This window comes from Macrosteles quadrilineatus, unplaced genomic scaffold, assembly GCF_028750875.1.
Source record: "Macrosteles quadrilineatus isolate MER2022 unplaced genomic scaffold, UCM_ALF_1.0 Scaffold_1__1_contigs__length_201487025, whole genome shotgun sequence".
NCBI lineage: Eukaryota > Metazoa > Arthropoda > Insecta > Hemiptera > Cicadellidae > Macrosteles > Macrosteles quadrilineatus.
The window spans coordinates 166,788,830-166,810,448 of NW_026542594.1; the positions used below are offsets into that span (position 1 = coordinate 166,788,830).

Consider the following 21,619-nt stretch of genomic DNA (forward strand, 5'->3'; position numbering starts at 1 on the left):
ACATCCTCAATAGTATGGTATTATACTCAAGGAAAACTCAGCGAAACTTTACTCGACAGTGGACGTGAGGGCCAACACTCATACCAGACACGAAATGCCCATCTCCTTGACCTGCCTAGATGCCGTCTTGCCTGGACCCAAACCCTTACTATACCAGAATGATCTATAAAACACTTCCATCTAAAGTGCGCGAGCTGGACGTGAAGGCTTTTAAAGACAAAACTGAGGGACTATTTGGTGCGCAGACCTCTTGAGGAGTATGTTTCTATGACCATAGATAAAACATGCTCCTTTCATCTGTATTCGTTGAATGGGACACACCACTCTTTGGCAACGCGCCGCCATTATAATTAGTTATTATTTTTTGGTTTTAAATTTGAAGGCAATCTTTTCCGACTTTGTCGGTCACCGATGACGCAGTATTCAAGTATGTAAGTGTAAAGCACATGAAGAAGTAATAATCTCCATGATCTATATATAGTAAGCAAGGTTGAAGAAGAATAGTAGGTGAAGTACACATCCTGGTGGCTTCCTGTGCTGCAGCATAAGTTCCTCGGAGCGAGCTCCCTCACCTTGCAGATCCACAACATTTTACCGAGTGCAAGAGCACAGACGGGACTACAAAGTGGTGTTCGGTGTGTTCGTATTCATTTGAAATAGGGAAACTATCCATGTGTGTATTTTAACCCAAATATCAGAAACCGTACGACAAAGTATAAATATGCAGCAACTAGCAGCTTTCTGTACTATAAACAGTACAAGGAAGCCAACTTTGTCGGGTGACTGTAGGAAAACAATATTAACACCAGCTGTTTTATAAGTCAGGGCCATTTATTGAATGCCCAATAGCCCAATGCTCAAGGGCAGCAACTTTATGTCCATGTCCAGTTTCGAACCATCAAAAAGCTACACAGTTTTTCAGGATCGAACCGGCAACCTTATGATCACTAGGCGAGCACTATAACCACTGAGCTACCCAGCTAGAACCACAGTGCGGCCACACAGAGTTCCAGTGTATGCAGTAGTGTAATCTAGACTCAACTTTTAACGTGCTACTCAAAATGATTCACAATCCTTAAAAGCGTCATGATGAAAAAACGGCTGCTTTCAATTGGCTGCATAGCACTACAGACTAGGGAAACAATAATTTCCTTAAAAGGGAAACAAAAGTTCCCCTAGTCTGTGACAACACTGTTTTACACTGTCAATGAGGATATTTAATCTAAGACCATACTTTCTTATGACGTCATATTGTCATGCACACATCACTTACCTTTACAAAACTCAAGGTACTGCGAAGTAACCAAAAGAAACAGCTGTAAATCTTGGATCAAGAAATAACCAACTGTCAGTGGAGTGGTGTTGACGTAATAATGACATCAGCAGTTTGCATTCTAGAAGAAAACCCGTCTGCTGGAGGAAAACAAAAGGTAGATAGGAAAAGAAATACACTAATTTTTATACCTTCCAACTCAGAAGTCAGGACCAGGACCCAAGGCCGGATATTAGGTGAAAAGTGAAAAGTACTGTTTGCAACTTTGAAACTCGCCATTTAATTTGAATATAACTTAGTGCAGCATGGATGATCTTAGTGAACAGCAAGAATTCTCGGAATCATTTCAACCAAGTCCGCCTTCGTTTTTGGTTAATATATGCGATCAAGGTTAGTGTGAACACAAACCATTTCTGACTTTCATTACCTTACCAGCCTAACTTTATACATAATTTACTACTTCTTTGGCGATTAGGTACCGAGGACGGGAATAAGTAGACTATCCTAATTACTTGTCTTTTTAGCCAATTAGGCCAGGGACCGATTTGCTTTTTCATTTTGATGCCCCCAAATCTTATTATAATCTTAACTGATTTTTATGTAAATGGCATTGCCGTGGAAAATAAAAATGAAAATAACACTAGGCCTATTCATTAAAATTTGTATAGCCCTAGGCCTACTGTAAGTTAAATTGTAGGCGTATAGGTTTATAAGACCTTGTGTTTTCCTCAACGTTCAATGTCTGCGAACTAAGTTTAATCTAGTGGAGAGTTTTATGGATTTTATTCAACCTGATATCTTTGCCATAAATGAGCACTGGCTTTTTCAAGAAGAATCGAGTTTTTACTCAAAAATAGGTGACTGTAAACTTGCCAACATCCATTCCTGGAAAAATAACATACACGGTGGCGTAGCTATTTACGCACATGAAAAACTCACATGTCATAGCCTAATCTTGATTTGAATGATTTTTGTGTTGATTTTGATTTGGAAATTGTTGGAACAGTATTCGATGATTATACATGGTGTTTCCAAATTGTCCGGACATATTTTGTGAACTTGTTCCTTAGGCTAAGACAAAGATAAAATGCTGTATAGGTATAGCTTAGGTCTATTGAAAATATGATAACTTAAAAATTATTATGTGTAACTTAACTACATTTGATTATTTTATGTAATTTGTTTTTTATTTCAGTCACTGAGTTCATTGTCACCTACGGCTGGTATTTCCTCATCATCGGGCTGGTTATTATATTCTACTGGGATCGAATTCGTAATTACTTGGATGAGAGATATAGAGAACAGTCTGAAAAAGAATATGAAGCTAAATGTAAAAAGGGTAAGTTAATTTCTTTCAGATTTAAATCCACATTCATAGCAATAGGGTTTCTTTTGTGCATTATCACTTTGCCACATAAATACAATATGAAAAACAGTAATTTTGTTTTATAAAAATAACAAAAAAAAATAACTTTTAACTTATTCCTTCTCTCTTTGTCGGATAGTGCTTGATTTCCCGTTTTAGGTTCCTACCAGAACTACATCTTAGTTACCTTACCAAGAACTATTACTCCTCCTAAAAATCCTAAATTTCCCCCCTATCATGCTTCGATTTCCCATGAATAATAAGGCCTAATAGTGCTGTTAGTGTAACAATGAAACCAAATATTTTCACATTTTCTGAAAATGCTGATGAATTAATAAATTTGTCTTTGAATATATTTATGAAAGTTGGGTTTCTTTAGAGAAAATGAGAGGCAATGAGATGCACCCAGCTAAAGAATTCTAGGTATTGTAATTTGTTTTAAATGTAGGGGCAGGGTAAGGTATGGAATTGCTTTCCCTCAAACCGCCAAAATTTTGTGAAAGGAGTATAAGTAGTTTTAATATGTATGTTTTAGATCCAGACTGGTTGCAGCAAAGACAAAGGGAAATGGAAGTAGCCAGGAAAAGAATGCAGGAAGAATTGGATAGAAAAGCTGCTGAACATGCTGCTAAGATGAAAGAAGTAAGTTAATTTTCCAATGAACATATTTTAGAACAAATTAATCACTCTGTCACATAGGCTAGTACCTAAAATTAGCAATCCTTGGCTTAAGTATTGGTCATGGTGGAATGGCCTCTGGATCGTCTGAATTAACTATATAGTGGTTTAAATTACCTTGTTACTGTCAAAACGATCCTTTGTAGTTAGTAGACTACAGCTGTTTCATGCTACGAATGGAGCACATCATCAGGTCAGAAGAATGTCAAGTAGTCTTCATATTCCTCGCAGTGGAGTTCGTCAAAAGTTTAATAATAAATAGAGAACAAAACACATAACACACGGCGCCGTACCACGTGTGTTGTTACCGTCGTCTGGTCGACCAATATAAATGTTTCGTGTTTCCGTGTGTTATGTGTTTTGTTCTCTATTTATTATTAAACTTTTGACGAACTCCACTGCGAGGAATATGAAGACTACTTGACATTCTTCTGACCTGATGATGTGCTCCATTCGTAGCATGAAACAGCTGTAGTCTACTAACTACAAAGGATCGTTTTGACAGTAACAAGGTAATTTAAACCACTATATAGTTAAGTATTGGCTATTTTTTGTATCAGTCGATTTAGGAATGGAACTTGGTTCACACACAGACATTAAAATTCATATCAGTTTCTGTTTCATTTGGAATCTTAGAGTTAAAAACACAACAAAATCGAAACCAAAACACCTACCATGCAGAACCTAATGTTGCATGTAAGTTGATATGGAAAAGTTAGAGAAATGTTGTGTGGTTTTCGTCTCATAGTACCGATGAGTAAGGTCTTGATTGTATCGAGATAGTTTTCCATTAGCTATCAAGGGTTTACATTTAAGCTTGTTTGTTTTAGAAGGAGGAACAAAAGAGAGCAGCATTACTAGAGTCGAGTAGAGAAGGTGGGCAGAGGCTAGGCTATGGAGAAGCAACCACGGCAGTGAATGCATCGCAAACAAAGAGCTCTACAACGAAGCCTTACCGTCCGGGTAAGATAAGTAGATAGTATAAAACAGTTAAGAAGGGTAAGCAGAAAAAATCCAGTTCAAAAGGTGTGTGAATTTAGTTCTAAAAGCTTTTTCCAGGCGTTTTCTTGTTGTCCACCTATGTGTACTAGTCCACATACACCCCTTTTTCCAAAAATGTTCTATTGGCTACTTTATTTCAATTATTTATGAGTGGTGACATCTTGATCATCCTATGAGATTGAAACGATATTTTGATTTTTCAAGAAAACAATCTTTACAGATACTTTCTCCAATCCCAACTATAAAATCTCCACTCGATTACACAAACGTTTAGGATAATTAAGCCGTAAATTAAGCCGGTTGCACAACTATAATTAAAGATTTTAATTTTCTGTTTCTATTGACACTGATTGATAAAATCCTGGAAGTATAAAACTATGAGTAAGAAAATGGAGTAGGATTATTATGACGTGTATTTCAATTTTCAAGACTCAATTATTTAGTTCTATCATATGTTACACAAACCCTTTGAGCTCCCAAGTCTAAAATATCAAACAGCAGTCGAGTGACATCACCAAATTTCTATTTACCAACAGTCAGTATCAGAGGCGGCGTTTAGGGGGGGGGGCCAGGGGGGGCAGTCGCCCCCCCACATTTATAAGGAATATTTATCAAAATTATAAAATAGAATTCTATCAACAATAAATCTACAAGGTGACCACTCAACCGGGAAATCGGGAAAACCGGGATTTAGCCGGGAATTTTAGTGATCGGGAAAAAACCGGGAATTAGCCGGGAATCCAGAGTAAAAACCTGGAAATATTTAATTTATTGTGGATCAGTATTTTTCTTCGACAATTAAACAAGAAATGTACCCCAAATGCTACGATGAACAAGCAAACACGCAGTTGCAGCACAATAACACATTAGCGACGTGTCTGACACGGTTGCTATGCAAGATTTGCGACCTTGATTTACTCTTCACTCTTCAATATTAGGAATGATCATCGATAGTCGATGTTTTCGAGACATCGATGTTTTGTCCAAGTATTGAGATATCGATGTACACTGGAACTCTCCAGTGTACATGGGATAAGCATCGATAGGTTTACCATCGAATATCGATAACACCATCTTTAACATCGTTGCAAAAACATGGTTATCGATGTTTTTCCGGTTTTTATCTGGTGTTTGTACTCATAAACAGCAGATGAAAAACTGGAAAAACATCGATGTTTTTGCAACGATGTTACCGATGGTGTTATCGATATTCGATGGTAAACATCGATGGTTGACCTATCGATGCTCATCCCTATTCAACATGTACATCTGCCTCCAGTTACCAACTACTGAGTACTGATCGCCTATATTTTGGCGTGTGACGTGCGGTCGGTTGTTCCCGCCTGCCCTGTCCCCTCCCCCGCCTCATAGTGTAGTGAGCGTGAGCGACAGTCTGTGTGAGTGAGACAGAGACATTTGTTATTATGCTGGAGTCTTGACCTTCACCCCCTAACCTAAACCTCACAAGTAACAACGTGCAGTGCCAGTGCGAGTGCGGGCGCCGGGCGGTCGGTCATCGACTTCCTGATTCTGTGATTTACGACATGCGTGTCTGTAGTGCTAGTTCTTACATAGTTTCAAGTTTCGTTTTTGCCGTGTTTAGCTACCAAAGGTAAGTGGTACTCATTGATGTATTTTTATTAGTAGGCCTATACATTACTTTAGATTTAGACACTGTTGTGTTGTGAAGCAAAATAATGCTAAGACACTGTTGTGTTGTGAAGCAAAAATAAAATGCTAAGAGAACTACAAATTATTGTCCATCCTATTATCCTATTATTATTTACTGAGTTTAGAAGTCTCAAGTCTTAACTCTATATTTAAAATAAAGAAGTGCTTATTGGAGTCTCATTCAACAACTCAACATTAGATTGCATTTAAGTTGCATGCTGTTATTATTTTTTTAGCGTTAGGTATTTCAATGCTGGTGTTGGTTTTAAAAACTTGTTTTCTCGCTGTCTTACTTATTTTAGATAACGAATTAAAAATTCTTCAATGCACACATTTTTTATTTTTATTAGCCTTTAGATACAAGAGTAATAAATTAATTGTAATACCTAAACAAATTAGTTTTTTACTATTGTTTATGAAATCGAATCCGTGAACCACTATTGCCTATACACAAAATAAGACTTCCCATGTAATGTTCAAATTTGAAGCAAAATTATGTGGTGCAATCTGTTGATAAGGATAGTCAATGGTTTCACTGTTTGAAGTCTACTCGACACATGTTAACATAGACGTAAAGAGTAAAAGCAGGGAACCGCTCCAGTTCTTGCCGACACGAAAATATCGTACCCTCCCGGATTTTATTGTACCCGCGCCTCTATAACTAAATAGAAGCAGGGAACCGTTCTTGTTCATTACGCCACGAAATAATCGTGCTCTTTAAATGCTGTTTGAATTCTTTCTGATTACAGTATTTATTCGCGGTTTTGTTATTTGAGAAAGATATGTCACTGTAGTAGAAGATGTAAAATTTTATTTTCATTAAAAATATTATACTCTGATGTAGAATGGTGGCCTCAATATATAGTCGATTTTTAACTGAAAGCCGCTGGAGCTCGGCCCTACCTGCGAGTGAGCCGACCCACGCACACACACACACACCATCACCCAAATCGCCTAAAAGCCCCGATCCCCTCCACTACCTAGAAATATAACATATGTTGTATGATACCTCAAAGTAGCAAATCATTTTAAGTTAGATATACTGTAAAATGCTTAGTGTTAGTAAATTTGATGTTTAATTCCATGTAAAATGAGTCCAAATAAGAAATTATCACAAAATGAAATAGTAGAAAAATATTCGTAACTTCTACATTTTGCAAGCAAAAAATATATTGTTTGGTATCATTTTACTTAACATTTTGAGCTGAAGCCAAAAGCATTAACCGATTCTATCAACGATAGTAAAATTAAAGAAAAATGATAGATAATTTCTTTTAGCCAGTGATGAGTCACACGACAGGTGTCTGTTCCGTCCTAATCCCTTGCGTGTGTGTGTGTGAGAGAGAGGCCTGCGTGTGTGTGAGTAGGGTCGACGACCCTTCAGCCAGCCGCGTTCCCTGAACAATCATACTACATATAAATTTGTATTCATTTTTGTAACCAACTTCAATTATTGGAGATGCATGGAACGCAATATGGTATCTCGTTACGTAATGAACTGCTTATCGCGAGCTTTAGGGGAATACAAGTTTTTAATACCAAGTGGCTAAATAATTTTAGATACGTATTTGACGCGATTTTCTTTTTATTTCAGATAACCATGTCTCTATCAAAGCCGAGTACAACAACTTTTCGATCCTCATATATTTTGGACTTTCCCTGGGTAAAGGAAGATCCACGTTCAAATACTTCCGCATTATGTACTTGGTGCAAAACTACCATTAACATTGCTAGCATGGGAAAAACCGCCCTGAAAAGCCATTCTAAGTCAGCAAAACATTGTTTGAACGAGAAAAACCGGGAAAAATGTTTGAAAATTAGGATGTTTTTTCGAAATTCTGATGATAAACGTAATGAAGCCAGCACCTCTTCTCTCCATACGGATACAGCCACTGTTAGTGACCAAGTTACTGATCCTGGCCCTTCTACACAATCCACTGCCTTGCCACAGACCTCGCCCCACAGTACACCAGAAGATCAGCTAGCTCGAAGAAATACTCCTGCCCTAAAACATTTCTTGTTCTCAGAATCCGTTACAAAATCCGAGATATTTTGGTCTATGCAGATAGTTCTCAATCATATATCTTTCAGAACTGCAGCCAAACTAGCCGCTGGGTTTAGTAAGCAATTTCCAGATAGCGAAATAGCTGGGAAAATCAAGCTACAGAGAACTAAAATAGGGTACACCATTGTGTTTGGACTTGCACCGTACTTCCGGCGGCAGCTGGAGTCGTCATTGAAAGATGCGTCATACATTGTTGTTTGTTTTGATGAAGCGCTGAATAAAGTGTCCCAAAAACAACAAATGGACATACACCTTAGATTTTCCAAAAAATCCCAGATTGAAACGCACTACTTTTCCTCTGTTTTCTTAGGAAATTCGAAAGCCTCTGACTTGTTGGATGCCTTGACTGGCATATTACCGAAAGATTATCTAAAAAAAAGTCATTCAAGTATCAATGGATGGTCCTAACGTGAATTTGAAAATGCTAACAGAATTAGAGACCTATCTAAAAGAAATACCGGACAGTCACTTATTGCTAAACATAGGAACTTGTGGCCTTCACACATTGCACAATGCATTTAAAGTTGGAATAAATAGCACAGGATGGGAAATAATCACTTTTTTACGTGCTTTGTATAATCTATTTAAAAACTCACCTGCCAGAAGGTCTGAATATGTACGGCTATCAGGATCTAAATTGTTTCCTCTTCAATTTTGTGCAGTAAGATGGGTTGAAAGTGGACCTGTAGCAAAAAGGGCATTGAAAATCTTGCCCAACGTAATTAAGTACGTAACAGAAACGACTAAAGAACCCAATTCCTACAGCTTCAAGGTTGTGAAGGAAAAGATTAAAGATAAAATGTTGATGCCTAAACTCGCATTCTTTTCATCTATGGCCTCAATGATAGAGCCGTTTCTTCGTGAATTCCAAGGAGACCAGCCGATGGCACCTTTTTTGTACCAAGAATTAAATTCACTAGTGTTATCGTTTATGGAAAGAATTGTAAAGGAAGATGTTTTGAAAAGTGCTAAAAACAGAGCAGAAAAAATCCAGCTTACTAATGACAATCTGAAACCTGCCAAAACTATAGATATAGGCTTTGCTACACGTGATGCCCTCAGAAACTCAGGCGAAAAAACACAATTGGATGTATTAACCTTCCGAAATGAATGTAGAACGGCTATTGTAGCCATGACGAAGAAACTCATGGAAAAATCTCCACTGCATTATAGTTTGACAAAATACATTTCTTGTTTGGACCCAGGAACAATTGGTTTCGATAGAGCACTTGCTGAGGTTAGATTGACAAACTGCTTGGAGTCTTTTGTTTCAAAAAATCTAATTTCTGGAATAAAAGCCGACTGTATTAAGAAGCAATATAGAGAAATATTCCTCTCTGAAGAAACTATGCAACTGTGCAAGAAGTACAAAAGAAACCAGGTCCGACTGGACAAGTTTTTGTTTGAGATTATTTCCAATAACGGAGGGACAGAACAGTACAAACATCTGACTGAATTTTGTTCAATTATTTTGACACTGTCTCACGGAAACTCCACCGTGGAGCGAGGTTTTTCTATCAACTCCGAATGCATTGTAGAAAACCTGAAAGAGGAGAGTCTGGTCGCTTTGCGCCAAGTTTATGATGGGATAAACACAGCTGGTGTCCCGGTAGAGCAATTTGAAATTACTAAGGAGCTCGTGCATTGTGCAAGAAACGCTCACTCACTTTATACAGAACATTTAAGAAAAAAGGAAGAAGAAGTCGGTGAAGAGGAAAAAGCATAAAAACTTAAAAGGAAAGCTGAACTGGAAAAAAAAGAACTGGAAGAGAAGAAAGCAAGAATCATAGAAGATGCAAGAAAACAGGCAGCTCTACTAGACGAAAAAATTGCCAATTTGAATAAATAAGTTTAGGATTGTATATTTTGTGGATTCTATATTGTGTACATATTAAGTTTTTTAAAATCGTGTTCTAATAACGTTACTCTAGGACAAATGAGTAAACCATTGACAGCTTACATTTTTTTATAAGTTGCGTTTATTTTTCAATTAAGTGTGATTTAAGTGTTTTATATAAACTATTTAAAAGTCTTAAACATCTTTTCCTCTGCCACAAACGTGGAATCAACTACATCATACTTGTAAGTATAATTTGTATGTTTATTTTGCATGTTCTTTTTCTACTGGTACATATAATTGTTTTTTTAGAACTTTTAATAACTCACTAATTAACAGTTATTATTTTATATTTTAGTATTTTTTTATTTTTTGTTCATGTTAAGTAATAAATGTCTTGAATTATTAACTATCATACTATACACACGTTATTAATTTACTATCGTATGTATATTTGCACATCAGTATTCATTTCAATATTTATTTGCATGAATTGTTACGGGGTGGGAGCTATTTGACAGACGCAACATTCTTACTACGTATTACTCAGATAATTGGGGTCGGTGCTCGATGTGGCGGGAGGAGGGTGCGAGGAGGGAGGGTAATTGACCTTGACAGCCGGCAGTATCCGGGCGGGCGGGCGTCGGGCAATACGATCAGAAACTGTACAATGTACAACATAACCACTATGTCCGCGTCAGTTCCGTGCTGAATTGTGCGAATGAGTTGGTAGTTTTTTTTTATTTCAGCTCTTATTAAAATGCGTCTTTACGAAATTAGTAAATTTAGCAGTATATTTTCATCTGTTGGTATGAAAATAGGACTTCAATACGCCCTGGAATTCCTTGAAAAATACCCGGGAAAACCGGGAAAAAACCGGGAATAAAAAAATCTGTTTTGAGTGGCCACCCTGATCTAGATTTCGTCCCCCCACCTCTCAATCCCAATCGCCGCCACTGGTCAGTATGAGTATAACCATTGGCTATTGCATACTAAAGTAAACATCCTGTTTTGCTGTCGCCAATTTTTCTTTATAAAAGAGCCTATTTAAGTGAGCCTGTCACAGAATGGGCTAGTGTCTAAAATTCAGCATGTCTGTTAATGGGTCATATCAATTACCAAAGCTCACAATAAGTCGTTCCATTATTTTGACTTCTTAAAAATGTTTGTGAATTCAACAAAAATTAGTAATTTACATCAGCACAATCTGTCAGTGGCTCACATCAACCACGGCAATTTTTATTTATAAACTGGCGACAACATTAACATGGTGATGGAATGTCTAGATGTTTCAATAGTCAAAGGTATAGCTCGACAAAAATGGTTGAATACCTGACATGTTCCGTTATCAATTTTGGGTTCATAAGATGAGGGGAAACCATGAAAAAATATGCATGGTTAAATTAATTTAATAATCCCTGGAACCAAAGGGATTAAACACAACTTCACCACAGCACATTATTTCCACTTTCGTATGCTATAACAATAATTTCAGCTGCTTGAGATGTGTGAGCCTAACTTTTAACATTATGTCCGCAGAATACAACCCCCTGATGGGAAGTGGGGGCAGTGGCGGCTACCGTCCCCCTCGTAGGGGGTGTCCTGGCGGGGGCTGTGGATAATCCAACCTCGACACTGAAACTCAAATCTAACGTAAGCTTAACATTGTACACACAAGTAACATAGGGTGACTGCATTTGTGATATAAATTCTAGTTTTTATAATAAATTGATCTAATGCCTAAAAGACTATGTTTATGAGACTTTTGTTACCTTTACATCACGAGTTTGGTTTTGTTACTTATTCCACATTTTACCAAATAAAAATATTAAAACTGTTACTTGTTTATTTTTATTTCCTTTTCTTTTAAGTGAAATATTCTATGGCCAATGGCCATTGCCCATGAGATAGGTACTGAAGAAGACAGAACTGCATGAACCAGCTGTATCCTTTTTTTTTTATTTGAAGAGAATTTAATTGAAGATGTGTTTTACTATTCTTTTTTAATTGTTCGTGCTAAGATATTTAGTGAGACTATGCCATAGTCAAACAACAGATTGACTTTAGGTTTGGCTCAGTTAAAAAGTTATCAAATTCAAATCAGAAATTGCAGGGGACTACAAGGGGATTTGATAGCCCACTTGATTAAAACTTATAACTGGGGTGATTGTGGAATTTCTTGAAATAAAAATTAAGATACTACAATTAATTTTAAGGGGAAATTATAATTTGGAGACTATAATAAATATTTGAGATTTGTGAGATCGTGTGAATTTTGGTATTTTTTTTCTATTGTGGTATAAAAATTAAACAAAAGGCTCCAGACTTAATTGTCACCCAGTATTATGTTCTCTTTCTTTTATTTTAAAGGATCAGTATCCCAAAGAAATGGGGAGGAAACTCACAAAGACTTGAAAAAAATAAGTGTATACAGTATTTTAATCCAAAAATAAAGCACTTTATATTGCTAAAAGGGTAATGTATAACGATGTAGTTCATGAAATGTATTGACATAAGTGTAACGAGAAAACTTCATGTATAACCTCCTATGCCAATGTAGCTGGGTTTTATGCATCCTCATAGCATCTTGCACCTGTTCGTGTTCATAAGATGACAAAATGAAGATATTCTCATCTTTAGATAAGTACAGGCTCCAAATTACATCAATCATACTTGAGTATTTTCTCATAATCCCCAAGCTGTCTAACAAAAATATACTACACTTCATAGGCAATAGCTTTCTGATATTGAGAGAACTGATAGCTCTTAATACAGTGATATGGTTCTCATGTCTATCGATACCAAATTTGCCAAATGTGACCACTGTATCGATTCCGAGAGCTTCGACGTAATCCCGTATCAACGAGGCAACACTCTCAGTTCTCCACTTTCCTCTTTCCTCTCTTAGAGAGCTGCAGCACAAGAAAACATTCTCCGGTTTTATTCCCAGCACTTCACAACTCATCCAAAGTTCTCGTTTGCGCACCTGTCTCTTTCCGTCTACACCACTATTGCTTAGACACAACAAATAAGGACACTTGTTCTTCTCTACCATCCTCAAAATGAAAGGTCCAAAAAACCTACATTCTTCATCAGGGTGGGCTATGATCAACAATATTCTTTTTGCCGAAGAAACAAAATATTTTGACTCCATCAAACGGTTACGAAACGACACACGAATCAAATACAGAATGTAACAAAAAACCAAATAAGCCGTCAGGTAGAGTCCAAACTGAGTTGCTATGGCTCGTAATGTTGGATAAATATTCACGTTGGATATGGTAAATGAAGTCTTTAAATAATTGTAAACAACATTAAAAAAATTCTTAACTGAGGAGAATTTTGAGTTTATGAAAGATACGAAACTGCTGTTGTGAACAATGCTTGTAGTTTCTCCGATTTCGTTTCCTGATGGATGAGTCATCACTTTTTGCACTATCTGAAACAGAGATACACAATCAAACAAACTTAGATTTTAATCTGTTTTAAGGTCCATTATCAAGTACATAAATGAGATAAATTATTCATTTAGGACCGAAATTGGTTGGAAATAAATAATAACAGAAGACAACAAAGTTATAACAGGTACTCAGTAAAATATGAAATAGCAAAGATCCTACAAATATAATAACTTGAGGCAGTCATTCTACATTTGTTTAAAGGAAGTTACGTGGGCTACTCAGGCTTAGGTTTAAGCAAAATTTAAAACTTTTGTACAAAACTTTTTTATAGTTGATGGTCCAAACACTGGTCTACTATTTAACTTTAACCTTTTGTAAGAAAACATCAATTGATTGACAAATGGCACCTCTGGGTACAGAATTGATCTGACTAGGAATCAAATCAGCACCCTTCAAAATGGTAGGTTGTTTTTGCAAAAGCAGTCATAGCTGGATAAAATTAATCTTGGTGCAAGAATAGTGAAATTGTTACCGGAGGCGTCTTTTATGATACGGTAACTTAAGCCTTCCCTTGTTAAAATGCTGAGAGGTGAGAGAGTGCCAGTAAATATTTTGTGTGGGTTCTGTGTTTCTTTTGACAGAATGAACTCTCTATCAATGAGGTCAGCCAGCTACCAACAAACGATCCTTTAACACAAAGCACCTGTTGTATAATATTAAGCCCCCATACACGGGCGAGCATGTTCGCGAGCGTGTCCAACAGACGGTCGAGCATGCTCGCGAACTTGCTTCCCGCCACCGCACAGTAGTCTTGCTTCTCTCGTGCTGTGACCAGGGGCGGCGGAAGCAAATTTTTGTTAGGGGGTCAGAAACCTATGGTGGAGGTCGACATCCGGGGGGTCTGGGGGGTATGGAATACCCCCCAGGGGGAAGGGGGGTCCGGGGGGGAAAATTTTGAAAAATAGAAGCCTTAAAACGTGTTTTTAGGCTACCTGAAGAACATTTTTCTTCAAGCAGTAACAAAGAAAATTTACAATTTAACAAAGACGCTACTCTGTTCATTGTAAAAACATTATAATAAATAATACACATACATCTCAAACAAACATAAAATGAAGTACTGGTGCCCAGACTTTACTAAAGCTGCCAGCAATGAGTTGCTGCAGACGACAGAGAAGAGTAAATTTTACAATTACATTTATGAATCACTCAGTAACGGTAAATTTCGATGCAACATTACTGAAAGTTATGTTTTGCTTCTCACTCTCAGAGTATTCCAAAGACATCTAATGTTTCAATCCATGTTTACAAGCTCTAGGCCCTAGGGATTTATGTGTTCGCGTAATTTCAGCAGGCTCTTCCCCTCCCCCTCAAAACTGAATTAATAATAAGTTGAATTAAAATTGGCTGCTTGATTATAGTTAATCACAAAAGTAAGACGGTAGGGTATAACCAAGTAAGTGTGTCCACTGGGGATAAATAATGGTTTACACAAAAAACATTACAAACATTGTATTGGCACAACATAAAATTACTAAGAAATACAAAACCTTTTTGATGAATTATTGCTAAAATAAGTAAAATCCCACACGAGAATCTCAAGATATTAGCCTACTACAAGTTTACTAGATTTTTAAACTTCTGCTGATGGAACTTCAGTAGGCCCTAACTTGAACTTCAGTCTTTGAAATTCCCGAAAACTGCACAGCGACTTTCAACTCTATTGACAAACATTCTTGCAATGTGCTTATCATCAATAGATTTAGCAATGTCCCTATGGACGGATAAGATGGCAAGATGGTTCAATCTCTTCTGCATCATCGTGGAACGCAGCCACGTTTTCAAGCGACGAAGACAAGAAAAGGTTCTTTCTGCAGTTGCTGCAGACGCTGGTAAGACAAGCAGTAACTTGACAACCTTTACTACTTCAGACAAAAATTGTTTGTTTTCTTGAGGCTCACTATTTAAAGTCACAACAAAATCACGTACACTTTTAACTTCCTTCTTTTTTGGTAAATCTTGTAGACTGTTTAATTGGCTTGTAAGCTTTTTCTTGTCCAAGTCAGTTTTAAAATGGTCACATATATTGTCCACTTCAATTTTTACTTCTTCTGTCTTCCCGTTTACTGCTTTCATTAAAACAGTTTCAATGTCTCTGTATATTTTGACTCCGGGATGTTGAAATCTATAATCAATGTCTGACTTTAAGTTGTCCAAAACGTCGAAGTACTGTTTCCTCAAATAAGTCTCTGGACCGGAGAACGTCACTGGTGGAGAAGCATCACTTTTCTGTTCTAGTCGTTTTGGAGGCGCTCGAACACGTGGAAGAGTGACCGGGAGTAAATCCATATCTGCCCCTCGTTTCTTCACTTTCTCCCATAGTTCGTTAAACTTCTCATCGGTTCTCAACTTTGTTAAACGTTGTTTAACTCTGTCAACTTGGGCTAAGGCATAGGTTATACTAATGTCACTTATTTGCAGTTTCTTAGCAAGCTCGTCTGTTATTTCAAAAATCAAAACACCGAGTTCTAAATGAAACAGTGTGAGAGTTTTCTCAAAAAATGAATGTAAACCATTGGCAGTAGGATCAGGATCTTCAGTTTTGATGCTTTCCAAAGCACTTAGAACAGTCTCATATTGTGAGTTAACAGCTTGTAGAGACTTCAGTCTCACTGTCCATCTTGTAGGACATAGAGGTTTTAGCTTAGTATTTTTAGTCAAGGCAAGATTGTCATCTGATTTATGGTGAAGCATGATATCTGTCCTTTTAGCAGATTTATTGAAATACTTGCCAAGTTCATGTACATTTTGTAGAACATTTCCGAATTCGGGTACAGCCCCAGTAGCATCGATAACAGCTAAATTCAACGCATGATTGAAGCAGTGTATGTATGTTGCACGGGGTTCTATTTTACTTATTCGAACCTGAGTACCTTTCATGTGGCCCTTCATATTTCCAGCCCCATCATAACACTGTCCACGACAGTTGTCTATGTTCAGGTCTAACCTCAACAGTACATCTTGTATTATTTTGGTCAGAGTTTCCCCAGTTGTCGAAGATGTCTCATATAAACCAATAAAGTCTTCAGAAACCTCAAAGTCACCATTGACATGTCTTATACATAAGGAAACTTGTTCTTTTGTCGACACATCTGTTGTCCCATCTACTATTAAGGAAAAATATTCATCTTCTTTTATGCTATTATTGAGTCTCCGCATCACCTCTAAGGCCAAGAGCTCCAGGATTTCATTCTGGTTGTCATGAGTAAGCCACGCTCTTTTTCGTTGAAGCCATTCTTTCAGTTCGGGAATGTCATTTGCTCTCAACTGCAAAAGTTCATAGAAGTTTCCTTCATTGTCTCCGTGACCTCTTAGTGCCATGGTACGGCTGGCTAAATACTTAATTGAAGATACAATGCTAATAAGGGCTTTTTGTGCAGCTATCATCTGATTATTTATTTGATTAGACAACTGTGCCGTAATGGGAGTTTGGTTGAAGGACATTATGGATGCAACTGACGCTTTATGGCATTCACTGCTTTCATGAGAAGAAAACTTCTCAGAAGCTTTTTTCCAATTTGAAAATCCACTGATAATGAATGTTTCGTCTACTTTCGTTTTGGATATAACCTTTAGGTTAAGCTTCTTTGCTTTCATACAAACAAAGCATTTTACTGATTCAGATTCAGAATTCCAGTGTAACCACGACCATTTTTTATACCACTCTGGTTTAAACGATCGATTTACTCCACTTATAACTTTCGTTGGGTATTTAATAGTCAAGGGTTGAAATGGTTCATTACCTTCATCTCTTTCAAACGTAGATTGTGTTGAAGTTGAAGCTGGAGCAGAGTCACTGGCTCTAGGACTAACACTAACACTCGGGCTACTTTGCACCACAGTGTCACACTGTTTTTCACCACAGCCATTTTCACTTAACGATGTGTCAACCTTAGTTTTCTTATTAAAATAGTTCGTGATTTTCTGTCTCTTCATTGCTGCAGATAAATTGTAAAATTGAAGAACAAACCACTCATGACATCATAAAAACATCACTTACACCGATAGAACTGACAGCGACAAGGTCCCGTTTTAGGTTAGGTGTGTTGCGCAACCTCCCTGCGCATACGGCATGAAGAGTTGCCAACTCTCCAGGAGTAAAATATCGTACTACTCCATAATTATCATATTTTAGGCGAAAATACCGTACGGTACATACTTAAGTTCCGACTTTGACTATGACGAATACTCAGTGCGAAATTCAAGTGTTACCTGTTAGTTAACTCTCCAAAATTCCAATACGATCATGAACATCAATTAAATTAATTATTACGTTTATAAGGTTTTGTGAGTATTAAGCCCCTTCATAATAAATGTAATAGATTATTATTAATAACTAAATTGTTTATCTTTGTACTTATCTTCAGTAACTGTTATTAGGCCTACTTATACTTTTCTTCTTGGGCCGAAAAAATAAACGTATACAGTACGGAATGCTTTATATCTTTAAATTTTTTATATGAACCCCTGACCCTTGACCCCCCTGACCCTTCCTAAAATTTCAGGGGGGTCAACTGACCCCCCTGACCCCCTGGTTCCGCCGCCACTGGCTGTGACCATCGATGTATGGCTGTGACGTCCGACGAGCCAAGCGCTGAGCCCAACATGCTCGTCGGTACGAAGGCTTGCAGACCCCACACTAGACGGGTGAGCATGTTCGCCGCCAACACCGTCACATGTTTGCCGTGTTTGGGGGTCATTAAACCTTCAATACAAAGAAATGCTATACTTAAACATCAGAAGCCTCATTGTAAAGACAATTTACAACATTTTTACACACCTGAACTTAATCATGTGACTTTCTCCTTGGCAGAATCAGAAGCCAGTAATGCTAATCCTCCAATGATTAGGGAAGTTCCAACAAACCACATTGTTGAGACTGACTCACCAAACAGCAACCATCCGATCAGAGCCTTGTAAACAATTAAGATTAATGAATGAATTATTTTAAACCAGTATACAGCTAGTGATAACTTAAGGTACGCGCGCACTACGGCGGCACGGCACGGGCGGCATTTTTAAGAGGGGGTGCGCGCACTAGGGCGGCACGGCACGGACGGACGGGACGGGACATCCGCAAATTAGGACAGTCGATAGTCAGCGAGCTAAAACTTGTTAGTAAAGATGGATGGAGATAAAGTGGTGATAGTAGGTTTAATTTTAGCTGAGGAAGAAGAGGAGACAAGAAGGCAGAAGCAAAGATTTTGGATGCACCACATAAACAGAAAAGGACTAAGTTTTTGAGAGTTCCACACCTTGTTTCCTGATATTGTAGAGGATGATGTGTAAAACCTACCTGATTTTTTTATAATAGATCATATTTCTGCCTATATATGTTCACACCGGATGTTATTAAAATATTCCTGAAGTCGCATGTTCTACAGTTTCGGATATTTCTCAACGAGAACAATCACCTTACTAACATCTATGTAGTAAACATAGTATACAACACACTAAAACATTGCGACTTTGACGGAGACCAGTTGAGAATGGCGGAAGTCCCGTGCCGCCCGCCCGGTCGGTGTGCAGTGCTCCCGGTCGGTGCGGGCGGCACGGGCGGTACAGCAGCTCGGAAATGTCCTAGAGTTCTGTCTCCCGGACTTTTTAACAAACGGCGGAAGCTGCTGAACGTCCGTTGCTGGCCGTCCCGCCGTACAGGCGCACTCATGTTACATTCAATGTTATTAACTTTTAAAAATTGCTGTGCCGGCCGCCCGTCCGTGCCGTGCCGCCGTAGTGCGCGCGTAGCTTTATGGTGCAGAGGCGCTATTTAAAATTGTGTGACATATCCCGACTGTTATTCAGAGACAATTTTTGTGCCAACGTTCTTTAAGAATTATGTGCTTCATATTATAAAGGTCTAACCCCATTCAGATTCATGCATTAAACGTACCTACCCCAAAACATAAAAAAGTAGAAATTTGTAAAATATAAAAAATATACTGTGTATGTACATACAGTATGTACAGTGTACACCAACTAGATTCAATAACCACCAAAGTTTATTTTTATCTTCTCCAAAACCACAAGTTGTAAAGTTGTGAGTCCACTTTTGTGATTTATTTATTCATGCCTTTTTTTATCACCCTCCCCTACCACCTCTCTTATGAAAATTGTTTATACCATGTTGCCAAGACGCATCAATCTGGGAAGAGGAGAGTGTTGTAGATAGTTGTAGGGATAAGATCTCTTGTAGAATACTTCAAGTGATCTGGTTCGATTGGGAATGCAAAATTCAATTTGTTCTACCTAATATAAAAAGTTTTAGTGGACATACTGTCAGTGTTTCCACACGACCAAAAAAATAATCCCGCTTACTGGGTCGAGAAATCCCATTTTATCCCGCTTTCAAATTGTGGAAAAATCCCGTTTTATCCCGCATGATATTTTTGTACAATACCTAGTATTATACTTTACGTATCATGTTTAAAAAGTTGTTTAAACATCACTATTATATTTTGCTACAGTATTTAATCAATTTGAGTTAGTTTTTCTCTAAAATTAAGTAGAAAAAAATAAAAATAGTCGTCACAGCCGAAAATCCCGTTTTATCCCGCATCCCGTTTTAATCCCGCTCAAGGTCTAAAAATCCCGTTTTCGGGATAATAATCCCGCGAATGGAAACACTGCATACTGTACACATAAAAAAGGAAATGTCTGATTTGAGTTCATCTCCAAGTTTAGAGCTGACCAGTTTTACCGACAGATAGGTAAACTCCTCATGAGTTGCAGACCAGGCGAACACATCTCTTAAACCACTCAGCTACCCACTATATTGCTGGCCAGTGAGCACGTACCGGTGACTTACTCACCGGTACCGCCCAGGGGCAAAAATCTTGGGCTCATAGGAGTAAGAATCTCTAAGTTATGATAGCTTAGATTAAGCCTACTTTAATAAATAGTACCAAAATAACTACTATAAAGACATATTAGCCTACATGAAGATGTGTTCTATATTCTCTGAAAGAAGTTTAAGATTTTTTAAATAATCCACACACCTAGAGGTCGCCCCGTGGTTAAAACCTCAACTCATAAACATGTATTGTGCAAACTTCTCTATTTTCACCCCACGCTGTAAATAAAACATGTGATTGGAATTTCTTCCATTTGTTTTGATTTTCTGTTTAAATTTTGTTGTTATTTCGTCAGAAGCATGGCAACCCATAAGGTCCATGTTAATTTTTTTTATTTTAAATTCATTTTTTGTTCTTATTCTTGAGCCTATTTTAATTTAAAGGGATTCTGCACATCTACAGGAAAATATCAATCTAACAGTATGCCAAGATTTTCCCTGTGATGCACACGAGCTGATAAGGTTATGTCCTTTACTTTCCCATAAAGTAACTTGAATAGAAATGAGGCTACTAAATCCTAAAATCCTGTCATATAGTATTCACCCTACTACTGTATTTATTTTATACAGTTAAAATCTAACTTATTTACCTTCACAGAATAAGTAAATTAAAATTTTGTTGTTTCATTTATTATGTAGAACAATCCATCAAATTTATAAGTAGGCCTAGTTGACATTTTATTTGAAGGAAGTGCCCAACATCTTTCCGTAGTTACAGACTGATGTAAAAGAAACTACAGTAACTAATCAAAAGCTTTTTTTATGGTATAGCCTCTGGATCACTGATTTTTACAACAAAAGGTTTAGATTACCTGTATCCGTCAAGTGATCTTCGATTGTAGTCGTTTGACTACAGCTGTTTCGTGTTTATAAACACATCTTCAGGTCAATGATTGCATTGATTGATCCCATCCATAGATTGGTCATCGTGAGGTTGAAAGTTCACAAATAACACATGTACACGAAACATTAAACATTAAATTGGCCAAAACACAAATACATAAAAAACTATATCGGACACGTGTGGCGCCGGTAGAAGGTAGGTCATGACTGCAGTGTGCTGGAAGTGATGGCCCCCCACCCATCATCTGCTATTATCTGTTGTGGTCTAAGATGCGTAAGGCCATAGAAAGTAGAATAAATATAGACCGTCAGCTGTGCTGCAGTAAGCAAAAATTTTGGCGTCCACCGCTAGGTTTACCGTGTAGTTACCATTTTTTATGGATTTGTGTTTTTGGCCAATTTAATGTCTATGTTTCGTGTAGGTGTGTTATTTGTGAGCTTTCAACCTCATGACAACCATTCCATGGATGGGATGAATCAATGCAACATTGACCTGAAGATGTGTTAATAAACACAAAACAGCTGTAGTCAAACAACTACAATTGAGGATCACGTGACAGTTACAGGTAA

The 21,619-nt window shown here is 37.5% G+C and overlaps 3 protein-coding genes across 3 annotated transcripts; 1 reads left to right on the forward strand and 2 right to left on the reverse strand.

Annotated features, from left to right (window-relative positions):
- The first annotated feature begins 1,407 nt into the window (after window positions 1–1,407).
- On the forward strand, window positions 1,408–11,638 carry LOC128983131 (selenoprotein S-like). The gene is made up of 5 exons (XM_054402303.1): window positions 1,408–1,663; window positions 2,469–2,612; window positions 3,175–3,281; window positions 4,148–4,280; window positions 11,432–11,638. The coding sequence occupies exons 1-5, from the start codon at window positions 1,579–1,581 to the stop codon at window positions 11,512–11,514; spliced, it is 552 nt and encodes a 183-aa protein (XP_054258278.1). The 5' UTR covers window positions 1,408–1,578; the 3' UTR covers window positions 11,515–11,638.
- A 675-nt stretch (window positions 11,639–12,313) lies between these two features.
- Window positions 12,314–13,330, reverse strand: LOC128983132 (N-acetylglucosaminyl-phosphatidylinositol de-N-acetylase-like). The gene has a single exon (XM_054402304.1). The coding sequence runs from the start codon at window positions 13,314–13,316 to the stop codon at window positions 12,360–12,362; it is 957 nt and encodes a 318-aa protein (XP_054258279.1). The 5' UTR covers window positions 13,317–13,330; the 3' UTR covers window positions 12,314–12,359.
- A 1,640-nt stretch (window positions 13,331–14,970) lies between these two features.
- LOC129002405 (zinc finger MYM-type protein 1-like) lies at window positions 14,971–19,021 on the reverse strand. The gene is made up of 4 exons (XM_054430187.1): window positions 18,808–19,021; window positions 17,873–18,058; window positions 17,097–17,291; window positions 14,971–16,943 (listed from the first exon to the last, which is right to left on the reverse strand). Exons 1-4 carry the CDS (start codon window positions 19,019–19,021, stop codon window positions 14,971–14,973), a joined length of 2,568 nt encoding a protein of 855 aa, XP_054286162.1.
- Between the last annotated feature and the right edge of the window lie 2,598 nt (window positions 19,022–21,619).

Excerpts from the sequence above, each read along its gene's own strand:
- LOC128983131 (XM_054402303.1), top strand. The coding sequence starts at position 1,579 with ATGGATGATCTTAGTGAACAGCAAGAATTCTCGGAATCATTTCAACCA. Across the intron at positions 1,664-2,468 it reads GGTTAATATATGCGATCAAG|TCACTGAGTTCATTGTCACC; the intron begins GTTAGTGTGAAC and ends TTTTTATTTCAG. Across the intron at positions 2,613-3,174 it reads TGAAGCTAAATGTAAAAAGG|ATCCAGACTGGTTGCAGCAA; the intron begins GTAAGTTAATTT and ends TGTATGTTTTAG.
- LOC128983132 (XM_054402304.1), bottom strand. The coding sequence starts at position 13,316 with ATGACTCATCCATCAGGAAACGAAATCGGAGAAACTACAAGCATTGTT.
- LOC129002405 (XM_054430187.1), bottom strand. The coding sequence starts at position 19,021 with ATGAGTGCGCCTGTACGGCGGGACGGCCAGCAACGGACGTTCAGCAGC. Across the intron at positions 17,292-17,872 it reads GGAACCAGGGGGTCAGGGGG|CAATGAAGAGACAGAAAATC; the intron begins GTCAGTTGACCC and ends ATTTATCTGCAG. Across the intron at positions 16,944-17,096 it reads TACGTTTGAAAGAGATGAAG|CAAAGAAGCTTAACCTAAAG; the intron begins GTAATGAACCAT and ends TTTGTATGAAAG.